The sequence below is a fragment of the Synchiropus splendidus genome, chromosome 8, assembly GCF_027744825.2.
Source record: "Synchiropus splendidus isolate RoL2022-P1 chromosome 8, RoL_Sspl_1.0, whole genome shotgun sequence".
NCBI lineage: Eukaryota > Metazoa > Chordata > Actinopteri > Syngnathiformes > Callionymidae > Synchiropus > Synchiropus splendidus.
In genome coordinates, this window is record NC_071341.1 from 24,827,045 (window position 1) to 24,841,208 (window position 14,164).

Below are 14,164 nucleotides of genomic sequence, written 5' to 3' on the forward strand. Positions count from 1 at the left end.
AGTGATTCATCACGCCTGGAGACGCTGCCTGATCAACGTTGAAATACATCCGTCACTGTGCACTTCAGAGGAGAAACAGAAAGGAACAGCAACAATGTGAATAACTAGTCCAAGTTAAGCTGCTCTAAACTCTTGTACACAACAAGAGTTTGTTATGTTAGGTAGTTGACTTGCACAGAAGTCATTTCCTGCCAGTCCAGGCTATTACACATGCGTTACATGCACAAAAGAACTGAGTAAAATGACGACCTCATTAGGAGGACGATGTCACTCTACGTGCGTAGTGTTTCTCCACTTGTCCAAACCAGTCCTTTCAAAAGGAACCATCTTATCATCTCCCGTCCATCTTCTCCACCTCAGCGAGCACGTGATCAATCTCACATCAATCCGATGGAAAAGCCATTCATCAGAAGATTTCACCACATCGATTTCCCGCTATTCCTCCAGGAAGCCTCACCAATTTCACATGTAGGATTGGTTCTTCCCTCTAATCCCTTTCTTGTTAATGCAATACTGTAAGCCATGGACGTGAAGAATGTGTGGAAAAACCTCTGCTGGGAAAACTGCATTCCAGGAGAAATGTACTTTTCGGAACACCATGTTAATATTTGAATCATCAAAACATTCGCTGCTCTCCTTGATATGTTTGTATTGAATTGGCAGTACTTCTTTGTGAAAGAAAGATATAATGTACAATGGTTTATCCAGCGCTGCAAGAGGCACAGGCAGACCTCAGGTGGTGTCTTCCATTGTGATGTGAATGTAGCACGTTGTTCTTCGGTGCTTTCTGACAGATTTACAATCGAAACATTTTCAAAGGAGAAATATATAACCTCTGCATCATTTTCAAAGTGTCACAGTGACATATTGATCCACAACCAAGTTGACGGGTGGAATGGGACCATGACATCCCTCATACTGATGAGTCTGAGTGGGAGTCAAAGCAGTGCCTCGCTCCTCAAACTCTGACAGTACTGACACTTAGAATGAGCTTACATAGATATTAGGATGAGGTTGTCATTATCCATCATTTGCATGGCATCGATATGATGAAATGCTTCATAGATGGACCAAATAAGAGAGAAATACATAAAAAGACATTCAAATATATATATATATATATATATATATATATATATATATATATATATATATATATATATATATATATACTTACACTATAAGTTTATCTGTTTTATCGTGAACAAGTCATAAGTCATGAGGAAAAACAACAAAGACAACTTCAAAATGGAAACTGAAGAGGTGGAAATATGAAAGATAGAAAAAACATGTCAGAATTATACAAAAAGGAAAGATTAAATGGCTAAAAATAAATCATATTATCAATGAAGAGATGTATTGATGAATTGAAAGTATATTGTTATGAGATAAATGAATCTGAGACAGAGATACTAGGGATGCAGCCATGTGAAAACTATAGCTATAGCCGATGCCAAATGCTGATATATTGCTCATATAGCAAAGATAGTCTAAAATTATTTTTCAGACATGTTTTTTAAATGTTCGTTGAATATTTGGATTTTTTTCTTTTTAATTCCTGTAGGCTGCTGTAGCTTGCTTTTCAAAAAAGCCCAATGAAATATTTGATTTCTTCAGTCCTTCAACCAAAACATGAATTCCAAAAAACTGAAGAGCATTTAAGTACATAAATAATAAATGAGTTATTGTCCATCCTGCAGAAGTCTGCTCAGCCAGGCTAATAATGTCGTGTAAAGCCTGTGGATAGTTTGGTTGAACCACAGTTCTTGCTCTTCAACATTTCAAAATATCCTGATCATTTTCCAAGTGTATCTAAACCTTGAATGACACTTGACGCTGAGGCGTCACCATGACGACGGAGCCGGCCACACTTGATGCGTGACACCGCGCTCTACGAAGCAAAGTAACCATTCGGGCCGACGGACGTTGTTTGACTGTGTCATTGTATCCTTAAGAGACACACAGGATGTAAGACATCTATTTTCTGGCATTAGTAAATATACAAGTAAATATACAGCACAGGCCTCTCATCCAATGCGATGTGGTCACCTGGCCAACAGGTGACCACATCATGAGGCTCATGAAGAAGGACAAGGCTTTGCTAACAAAGCAAAAGGTGGCTGCTCTGAGTCGTCCAAAATATCACACATATTATTTCAACATTTTCTTCCTTTGCTACATAATTCCACTGATCCTGCTTCATACTGTTGGTGTCTTCAGTGTGTATCTACAATGTAGAGAGCAGACGGCCTGTCCAGACTCTTGGCCTGCGCTGTATAAGTCTTGATACAAGCAAGACACACAATGAATTAGGGATAACCTGCTTTGAACCTGCGCTCAAAGGGGCTGAACAGATTGTGGCGCAGGCCCAAGGTCTGCTCTGGGGTATGGGGTAGAGGAGCATGTGCGCACCGCCCCGGCTCACATTTGCTCTGTCAGAATAATGAGTTTCAAGATGGTCAATGTGAAACCACTTTCTGTGATGTTTGCCTCAGATGTGAATGTGGGATTGCAAGCCTAAAAAAGACACACTACTGGTGCCACGAAAATGGATGTCTGTACTTGAAACTATAATTCCATCTTAAGGTCTCAACACTAAACCATGTCAACAGTATTATAAAACGCTACGGCAGGAGAACATTTTTAAACATCAGCATCTTGTATTAATGCAGCACCATCATATTACGCCCTGACAACACATCACCCAAGTACAAAAACACAAGTGCAATATGATGTCAGCAAAACATGAGCATATGGGAAGTGCCAGCAGGGCTTTTCTTAAGGCCCCACGTGCACAGCCCAGCTAGCATTCAAGCACAGCGTTGTGTTTAAAGCCTCACTTCAATTGACTTTGAATGAAAGTTTGCTTTGCGTGTCATCAAAACATGCTCGGTGCATGTGGCGTCCTCGTGTCCTTGTCTGCCAGCAGAGCTGGAATGACAGTTGACAGGCCTTTATTAGGGTGTCATCCCTTCTTATGACTGTAAGCTGCTCTTCTCCTGCCCGACGGAGAGAACCGTGCCCACTGACATGGACAGAGCCATGTGTGGCAGAGACAGGGGGGAGTCAAGGTTTCATACCACATCCACTCTGTGTCCTTCACACTGAGTCAGAGTCGTACAGGAAGCGTGTGGCAGAGTGAACGAGTCGCACACATGCTGCCATGGCAGCGTGTCCTTGGTCCAGAAATAAAGGTCTTCCTTTATCATATAGTACGTCAGCGTGTTATTCAAGCACAGTTATTGTCTCTTGCGGCTGTCATCTGGCCAAAAAACAAATTCAGTAGCACAGCAATTAAAATTGCACAGAGCAAAAACAGCTTCTAATTTCCTGGACAGAACTAAGAGGATGAGGCTGACATTAAGGTGGGGAATTGAGATTTGAGAGGGAATTATCTCACAAGAATCAGGCCGGAGACACTCCGAGCTGAGCCGCACTCTGCTCGGGGGTGAGGTTCAACACCCTACGAAACACCAGCCAGCAGTCAGCAGCACCTAAATGCCTATTAACCCAATGATATCTGCCACTCCATCTGACGTCTCCAGGGACGGTGTGACCAGCGGCATCTGTCATCTCCATCACACTATTTTTATCAGTGTGCACGTGGACATCTCTCAACATCACCCAAGGCCCTTCCTTGTTCTCTGTCAGTGAATCAGCCTCTTCTCTTACAGGCTTTCAAAGCTGCTTAGGACTAGCTGGCTCTGTTGGACACCCTCTTTTTCCAGCGCATGAGAACCACACCAGCCCCTTATATTTCTCTCCTCAGCGACTTATGGTGCTTACTTTTACTTCTTCTACTTTATCTTTTTAAAAATTTGAATTCTCAACCTGAAAACTAGTGGATGACGCTCAGTGTTAAACCAAAGAAGTATAAAACTGCGACCTCGCCAGGGATCACGAGTGATGGGCTGATGAGGCTTCATGAAGCATTGTCCTCTGTGTCAGAGCTCAGGAGGTGGTTTAAGAATGATATGAGGTTTCATTAAATGGTTGTTCAAGTAACAGGATTTTATAGCAGAGTGCCATCGAGTGGGCTCTGAAAATGAGGACAAAAACCCGGCACTAGGGTTTTCCTTATTCCTATTTCCTAAAAAGACAAGAGGAAGGAGATGCAATAAATATACCACCAACTGGGAGCTAAATAAGTATTCTCTACTAAAAGTACAGTCTATCCTTCTGCTAGTGATGGTCTTATGAGGCTTCATGAAGCAGTGCCCCAATTTCATTTGGTTTCATTACAGTTTGACTTCTACTCAATGTTAATTTTGCAGAATAAAAACATATTGACACTTCATGATCCAGTGATACTGCAGATAAACGTCAGATGGAGCTGAATGGAGCTGTTTATGATTTTAGGTTTGCACATCTTATCACCGTACAGACGTTGAGCTTTTACATCCACCGTGAAGCAAACTCTTCACTGATCAGGGCATAGAACAAAGTGAATCCATTTAGACGACGTTGTTCTCAGAGGAGCTTTATATGACCCTCAGGAACGTTGTCTCCTCTTGTGAAGACAAAGAGGGTCAAAGTGTCGTGACCTCGACTGACTGTCACCGAGGTGTGAACGAGCAGGTTTTACTGCCTGCACGTCACTGAAGCACAGGTCCATGACAGGAGAGGCAGAAGCAAAGATCGTAAATGAGCCAATTAAGTACGCTAACATCAGTGCGCTGACACGGTTCCCCAACCTTTGCTCCGACTGCAGCTGGTAGGACTGAACCTTTCATCACACAAGGAAGTTAATCAGCGGGGCCACACAGGTACAGGGGATGGGAGCGCGATCACTCGCACAATCCAGCTTCGCAGGACGTTCCATCATATGAAAATGGCAATGAAAAACAGAAATAGACTCTCTCAGACTATTTTATATTTCATATTAGTATTTTATTTTAAGAATATTTTGCTGTTAAAAAAAGACGTCACCATGGCAACGTCAGTACGGCATGACTGTAGTCACGTACTGATGGGACGTTTTGGGTGGATTGTCAAACGCAGACTAAAAATGGATGTCACATAAATACCACAACTTCTTGACAAACTTTCATCCCCAACACAAACGGATCCGCCAGGGTCCAGGTGACAGCACAGTGATATAATGAGCTCATTCTTCAACGGGACCTGCATCACAACTAGCTCACGGTGATCCAGGTTGCACAACAGTCTTCAGATACGGACACTTGACAGTCAAGAGTGCTAACGAGAGATCACCAGCAGCTCTCTAATAGCATCTCTATGGAAACAGCATGGAGGCGGCGTGTGGTGTGTGGGAAAAAGCAGCAAGGAAATAGCAGCAGGAGAGGATCAACATGCCAGACTGCAACCAGGCAGCATCTGGACACGTGAAAGGACAATCAAACTCACCTCCGTACGCCACTGGAGGAATGATGGATACTGTTGGAAACAAGCGCACAGAAAGGGCGATATTAATCCTAAATGTCAGAAAATGCATCGATAAAACTCCAGAAAAATACATCACAGCACCCAAGTGCATCCAAAATCCTCATTCCAAAATACACCGCTGCCCTTTTCTTTCATTTCTCATGTGATGTTTCTGACCTTCATGCCATTTTGGAGACAGATTATAATCCCATGGTCACACACCATGAGCACTCGCATAGATTTCCATCTGACTTGTTTCTGTAAGCATCTTGGTATTTCTGCAGGGCTGTGTGACTGAATCCACCACACACTATGAGAGCTAAACACGTTGCCCTGGTCTTGAATCAATGCTTGTGCAGGTCAAAGGACAAACCCACTCTCTGTCATAGAGCGCAACAGTGAACAGCCCAGTCTTCCATCAGACCTGGCCAATAGTAAACTCAAGAAATCAGGGGTCATGACCCGGAGAGTGACGACTTCTGATGGGATATCAGAAATACTGCTGGTGTGGAGTCATAGAGAAAACCTAATCAATTCCGTCTCATTATCAACACATCAACCAGGCACAAGTCAGTTCAATCTTGAAGGTGCTGTCAGTGTTCCTCCATAAGTCTGTTTATTTAACAACCTCGAACACAGAACACCTATTTTATTCCTCCATTTATAAAAAAGAACGTTCTTTCCTGCAAATTTCATCAGCTAAAACATATTAAGGGGATAATGATTCAGATTAGGACGACAGCGCCGCGACCTACACAGGTGCTATTTCTGTGATAAACAATACAATCTGAAGTAAGTATTACTGAGCAGCTTTATAAAACCAGAGGAGTTTGATGTCGAGCAGTCAATATGCCCCGTGTGCTCGCATGGGGTTTGACGTCACAAACCACACCCAAACACCAGGAAGTGAAGTTATTTGAACACAGTGCTGAAGCTTTCTCTCCACAGTGTCATGTCCTCACTTTGTCATATGTTTCCATTTTAGATTTTTTTACATCTAAAGCCCTGCACCAGAAGACAAGAGGATCTGCCTCCTCTGTCTCTGCCTGCGCGCGTTTGTTTCCACAGGAGGGAGTCCCCATCACTCATGAGTGACGACGGGCAAATCTTGGCGCTACATTCCTTGCCATTTATCCTAGGGAACAAGTGACTCACCAAGCCAAAGAGATATTGGTCATGTCCATGTTTGGATTGCGTCCGGCTCCCTGCTGCAGAGAGCATTTTTGGATAAGTGGGCAACAGCCAAAGCAAAACGACAGCACACGGTGTATGAACAATAACTGTAGCAGTGAAAAGATGGTGCAATAACAGAACAAACCGGGAGCTACAGTTCAGGACGAAACTCATTTAAGTATTAAACACATCCACGTATGTAGACATGATTCTCACTGGTTCGATATACTGCAGGAACAGTTCCCTGCATAAAGAAACACTATATCTGAAGAGAAAGGTGCTTTGAAGACGCCACTTTTGACTGCCTCTATTCAATAAAAAGCTGTTGCCACAGTAACTCTCTGGTCTGCTTAAGAGTAGTTTGCTGATTACTTCCTTGTCTACTGTTAACCATCAGTCATTGGACTGTTGTTTAAAACCATCTCATTCTGAACAAGAGGCTCATAACTTAATTGTTGACCCATGACTGCTTTATGATTTTTTCAATACATTTCTGGTATCACATGATACATCTGAGGGTTTTTTTCCTCATACAAATACGTTGTCATCTCGCACTGCATTAAACCAGCATCTAACATTCAGCCACGAGTGACGGGCTGCTGAGGCTTCATGCAACACTGTGCTCATTCTCGGAGGCCACTAGGTGGCACTCTCTGCTCTACAGTCCTTGGATTTGAACAACCAGCTCACTGAAACTTCACACCATGCTTGAACTGAAAGCGCCAGCTACTGATCTGACAATGAGGACCTCATGATGGATGTGTTCTGTTTGTGTCTGTGCAATTGTGTCACAAAAACTGGCAACTGTTTTCCAATAATTGTGACCTTCCTGTACAAACCAATGGAGTAACATTGGACTTTTAAGTACTGGAGGCTGTGAGCAGGGTTTGTTTCCATTCTTAACAGAACTGTACCAATATTGTAGTCAATAAGCATCTCTCACTTCTGCTACTTAACTAGAACAATAACACCACGATCATGCCATCTGTGAGTGTAAAATACTTCTTTACACCAACATGGTATTTTGGATCATTTGACTAAGAAACTACACAGAGGCTTAGCTGGGAGCATTGGCTGAAGACTCCCTCTGCTGCATCACGGCTGCATTGCTTCACCCAGGCAAGACATGACAGGTAGGTCATGTTTTTCATGTATATTGTGTTTTTCATGTGTACTATTCTTGTGAGGACCATACGACTTGACAAGACTTCAACTTCACTGGTTCACTTTGGTTCAGAGTCCTGTTTCAGGTGAGCCATGTGTTGGTGGTGATGGCCATGAGAAACCTCACAATTTCCCCACAAGGATAGAAATAGGATAGGATAGAAAGGACCAATTTTAAGAAGAGGTGGGATCAGGAGTCTGGAGAGACACTGCAAGATGTTGCTGCAATTGTACACACGCGCGCACACAGGCACGCGCGCACACACACACACACAGATCAGGAGTCTCCAGCTCCACTGCAGCACTGTTTTTCTTTTTACTGTCTCCGAGGACACTTACACTGAGAGAGGCGATATGAGAAGTGCTGAGTGGAGGAATTTACTTTGCCAGAGTCAATGTAGCAGCTTCTGGCCATGAAGAGAAGGTACTTGGCGACACAGTACAGGAACTCACTGCCGCTGAGCAAAAATTAAAGACACTTCATGTAAGAATGATGGAGTAGGGAGAACACCAACTTGGAAAGTGGTGAAGGCAACAGAGAAGAGATCACAAACGTGGCTCTGACTCAGATGCAGCACATAAGAACCAATGAAAAACAAAAGGTGAGGAGAGTTCAGGTAAATGTCAAGAGAACAGGGCTATGATGCTGGAAAGTCAAGGCAGCGTGGGACAGCAAGGAGATAAACAGGAGAAATGAAATTGCTTTAGTGGAAGGGAGTGAAATGAGGACTGTTTATCAGTAGCAGGAAATGTCTCTCACGTGGTCAGCTCTTGAGCTGCAGCTAAAGCAGCCGGCCAACCGTCGGCAGAGGGCAACGCCTCCCATTCACTTCACTGCAGTTTTCTCTTTGTTCCTGACTGTGCTTTTATGGTTCAGCTGGAAGTCAGACATATACAAAAGTTCATCAACATCCAGGAGAGATGTATGGGTTAGGGAGCCACATCAACATGGCCGCTGCTAACTGAAGATGCAAACTGATTCTTTAAATTGAGCTGATGTTGCAAACGGGGATTTGCAATTCTAATGAAGCCGTTTTCTGCAGTGTGATTATCATAGGGTCGTGAGACCCTACAAAGTAGAGATGACCCGCACATCACATGGCACGTTACATAAATAGAAATATCTTGGGACCAAGGCTTCTAACTTTTACCACCACAAAATACAAGCGTTTGAACACTTCAAGCCCCTGCGCCGTGTAACACCATCAGTTACATACAAACACGACAGAATGGGAAAATGCATTCCAACAAGTATTACAACACACAATGGAGGAAGAAGTACGGACGGCAGTGAGTACACAAAAGAGCAAGGGTCGTCCCCATTTCTTCACACTTATCCAACAATGTATTGTCTGATTCAAAATGTATGTCATTTTATATGCACTGCACAAGTAACCGCTATATGAACGATACATATATATGTATCGTATATAGATATATGTATCTCTTTTCCATGACAGCTCACTCTAGCGTTCCCTCAGGCACAGACAGACCAACAGCACCCCCTTGTGGTACAGCACGCAATAATAACCCAGATTTTAATCTACTTTTTCTCTCTTCCCACACGTCTCCGAGTACTACTGCCTGGACATATCTGAGCTCCCTCACTAGCGGGTCTGAGAGACACCCACACACTTCTGTTTCTGCAGCGAAGGCACCAGTCCGTGGCTTATTTCCCTTGTTACCAGCGCACATACTTCAGCGACTCCTCTGAGACCATTTGAGGCTGAGTGACATTAAATGAGCTGTTAGAACTCAGTCCATCTGCTTGGCCCGAGTGTCTTTCTGAAGACCAACTGATTTAACAGTGCAAGTGAGTGTGTGGATTTAATGTGTTTGTGAACCACACAGAGGCTTTATCCTGATGAAACCCCACTGTGACCTAAACAGCGCTGCTGCCTCTTAAATAAGTGCTTATCAGGCCTCATCAATAATGAAGCGATACCAAGAGAGAAGTGTGAGATTTAATTACCAGCGGCAGAGAAGAGACCGAGGACTGGATGTATATTGTCACAACAGTAACAGTGCATGACTGGTAAACTTGACTCTTTAGAAATGACATCAACCAAAACATGGCTCTTATTCCCAAAGGTTTGATGCAAAATACTGGCACACGTGCAGATACTGTAACAAACGATTGTTTTCCTGGACAGCAAGCATGTTGAGTCTTGATTAAATTTCAACTTGCCTGCAGAAGTTTGGGAAACTGCATATTTTAAGATGTAAACGTGAGGTCCTTCAAACTCAGAGAGCGAGTCGCTGCTATTTTGCACATCATGAAGACAGCAGGAAGCTGTGTGTGGCAAGGCCGCAGAGTCCAGTGAGGACCTTGTTTACTCCAGAGTAGGCTGGAAACCGTGGCTGTGAAGCGTAGAGTGGAGCGGAAGCTCAAGGGCGTCAGGTCTGCTAGCAGCACAGATCCTGGATATCAAAATCATAGATTTGCCATCAGGCTCAGTCTGGAACCAACAGAAGCCAGGACCAAACAACAGCGGACACTCACTATGCACCTGGTATGAAGACACAAGAGAGCACACCCTGCTTGGCTATTCTGATAAATTAAGTATTTAGTGAGATTCCAGCAGCTCACAAGTTAAATATTCACCTGCTTTCCAAAATGAATAAACTAGGAGCATCTGAGGCATTTATTGGTGCATAATCAGTCACCTGTCTTCATTAGAAAAAAAGAGTACGGCATGGTTTCAAGACTTGCATTGGTGTATGTGATGCTGCTGATAATAGATAATGGCTGTTGTTGGAGCCAATAATAAGCTGTGGTGTTTCTGAGAGACGAGAGCAGCAGCTGGGCGTCGCGCCTGGCTCCATCTACATTGACAGGATGAACTCAACTTCAATCCAATCAATCCATAATGAATGACGAGGTGTTGCAACATTTCCAGTGAGAGACCACGAGGACGGACGGCAGCGCTGCTGGACAAAAGTGAAAAGAGAAAAACTACTCAGCCGTCAAATTCTTGGCTCAAGCAGACAACGAACCACTGTGGCACAGTGTAACGTAACATAACCTCAGCACTCTCAAGCTGAGCTCAGTTCATCAGACGGACTGACACGCAGCCAAGCGGCGCACACACAGACACACTCCTGCGCAGTTGGCATATGCCATACAGCGTGACCTTTTGCCCCCCGGAGGGCTGGCCGTCCCCTCACTGCGGCTGCCTCTCCCTGCCTTTCCAATAATGTCACGAGCTCGTGATTAAATGAGTTCAGTCAGACAGGACTGAAGTGTGTTTCATTTGGCGAGAGTGATCAAAGATAAGCTGAGGGCATTTGGCCCTAACTGCTTCAGCATTTAGGTTAAAAGGGGATGTACTGGGTTTTATGTTTGTAGGGGACTGATTGACAAAAATAGAGCTTTTCACTTGAGTGAGAGGAAAAGACAGGACGCTCAGCCACACCTGCTCAAAGTGCTCATGAGCAATACACCGCCTCAACTCAGGAGGAAGTTTGGGGATAAATGTTTTTTCTTCATCATTCACTTCAGACACACAATGTCATTTCCTGCGTATTGTGTGCGACTGAGGCAAACAAAGCGGGGAACAGCTTTTTCAGAATGAAGCTTTTCAAAAATAGCAGATGTTGGAAGAAATAAATAACAGCTGTAGCTGGAGGAAGAAAAGCAAGAGACAAATGCAGAGAGGCAGAATGCAATACGTACGGCAGTCAACCTGTTTTGGGGGTGTTCCTGGGGCTCCGCCTGTCAGGCACTCACACCCAGTCTCCACATTTTCAACGAGGACAAAGCTGCTGATTTTCTTTGGGTTCATTACTTTGCCACGCTGCAGCAGTGTGCGGTCATGACTGCCTAATACCATTAGCACTTGCTACATGAGCCCGGAGGAGGCACAGTTATGATCCTGTAAACTTGCTTGCTGCTTGCTTGCCTGATGAGGTGAGAGAACTTTAGTGGGAAGCCGCAGCTCCAGTATGTGTTTCTTCTTTTAATCACTTCTTGTAAGAAACTCATTCCCCTATTGATCGTTCCTTGAAAACCATGGTCTCAGAATATCTACTGAGAATCGGAGGAGAAGAATTTCATTACCATTAAGGCTTATTAACGCTCAACGTTACGTATTAATCCGGATCCTTCATCCGTTCTCCGCGTTCATTTGCTCCAGAGAGCTGCACGTTTCCACAGAGCTTAAGGATACAGACCAAACAGAACAGCACCACCTGAAACCATGGGGGGCAGTGTTGCTGTTACTACCCGATACATAGCTCTAATGAGACAGGAAGAAGACGTAACAATGGCTGAAACTCTCCGTCCTCCAGTGGCCATATATTGAACAGCCTCACTGACCAACACTCCTGCAACACTGCCTCTGTTTCCTCCTCTGTACATGAGCTACATGATCAATACTGACTCCACAGTCGCCATGTTGGTTTGGAGTTTGTTGTTGTCATCAGCTTTTGACTCTGGGCTGCTCCCCCTGGTGGGTATATGGGTGAACAGCAATACCAACATAATGAATGCATGGACGCATGTGATGGGTGACGGTAACATGGTTTGAAACGTACAGGCACAATTTTGTACATAAAGTGAGCATAAATGGGCCTTTAACTGCGAATTAAGAGAAATATGTGTGTTAAAGATTTTTTTATATTCTATATATTTTATATTCTAGCAAGAGCAAAGACGGCCACTACTAATGAATCACCTCCGGTTGATGAGTGGATCTGTGTTGGAGTGAATATTTAAATGGAACGGCTTATTCATAAGAGGAAGGAAAACAACTGTGGATGGATGGAGAATGACTCCTTCTTTGTATCCATAGATTTTGAAAACAGTGATATCTGATTCATGTTTATTATTAATTTTTTTTATGTGAATCAAGTGGAAGACCTAAGACACAGCACAGCAATACACAGTCACTGGTCAGTGAGTACAAAGACGAGTGACCTGGAAAGAAAGGGAGGAAGCCAGCTGTTCTATACGATTACCAAGGAATTGAAGACAAACTTCAACCCACTCTCACACACACTGGCTGTAAATACACATATGCCAGCGTCCCCAGGCGGAATGCTAACAACACATGGCCATATGAGCTCCCATACCAGGGTTGAACCAAGTTGGGATATGCATAGCACTCACACGTCACCAGGCCATTATCTCCAGCTAAATCACCTCACAAGAGAGATCTGACGTGGATTTGAACTAGTGACTGGTGCAGAGCCAAGGTGCCATCATTGCAAACATCAGACTTGCACAGGGGCCTGCTGGGACCCTTGGCAGACGACTGCTGCTGCTCCGGCAGTCTTAAGTCATTTTCACTTCCAACCTCTCACTTGCTTGATGGAGTCGCCGGATGCTACAGCTTAGCAGAAGCAGCATAAGTCTTAGGACACGAGTTGAGGAAACCCTGGACGGGTCACGGGTGATCAACCAATCTGGCAACATTTCCCTCTCCCCTGAAACCTCCTCGAGCTCCTCTGTGGGAACACCAATGACATTCCCAGGGCAAGTGTATGAACTAACTCCTCCAGCGTGCCATGGGTCTGCCTCAGGGTCTCCTCCCAGCTGGTCGCCATCCAAGGGTTCATTCAAAAGAACTACAATTTTTGAAACATGCTTCTAAAAAGAGGCTTCACAATTCACCACTAGTTTCACATTGGCATTCAAGATCAATCATGTCCATCCACAGATGAGGACACTGAGCAGAATCTTTTTTTTGGAATGATTTCAAATCAATTACTTGGGTAACTTTTCTTCAAAAACCACAAACATCTTTACTATCCAGCAACCAACAAGGAAGATCAAACTCAAGTCTTTTTTATTTTTAGTTTTACATTTTGTAGAGTCATTGCAGTATCAGCATACTTCTTATGCTTAACCATAACCATGTGTAAAAGCAGAAAAAAAACATTCTAATGCAACAGTAACAGTCAGAACAGGCCTGCCGGCCATCCGGATCTGGTGCTCTAGATACTTAGACACACCTTAGGAGCCATACTATGCTCCAATCCACTTGATGGCTGCAGCTTCAAACTCACCAGCAAAACACCTTTCAGATGGCAGCTCAGGTGTGTGCTGAGTAAAGTGATGTACCAGGTGACTGTGATGAGACCATCAGCATCACAATGAAGACGGACATCTCGCATGACACCAAACAGTGAGGTGTAGACAACTGGATCCAACTGCTGTTCCTCACTGTCTCTGCTGGCAGTTCACTCCTGAAGAGTGCAATTCTTCTAATGGCTGCCTGGACGCCACACCATGGGTCATAGCTGTGAATAATAAGAGCGATTCCAGATCGTTCTTCTTCACCGGACACATCAACTCATGAATGAAAAGCAGCGTTTATGGCTTCAGGCAACCTCCCGTTTACAATGCTCCCATCATTCTCGCTCCACCAACACACCAATGCTCAGAGATGGGAAACCACAAGAAAGCAACAACCAAGCAGCAGCAGTGAACTTCTACTTC

The 14,164-nt window shown here is 44.1% G+C and overlaps 1 protein-coding gene across 4 annotated transcripts in view; it reads right to left on the minus strand.

Annotated features, from left to right (window-relative positions):
- kcnab1a (potassium voltage-gated channel subfamily A regulatory beta subunit 1a) overlaps positions 1–14,164 on the minus strand; it is a 64,653-nt gene that overhangs the window by 38,435 nt on the left and 12,054 nt on the right. For 2 of the 4 annotated variants that reach the window (XM_053872337.1, XM_053872339.1), the window contains exon 4: positions 5,368–5,397. The exons of the other annotated variants lie outside the window; for them this stretch is intronic. In XM_053872337.1, the coding sequence (XP_053728312.1) occupies positions 5,368–5,397 (30 nt within the window). The remainder of the gene's footprint in view (positions 1–5,367; positions 5,398–14,164) is intronic. 4 annotated transcript variants of the gene reach the window in all.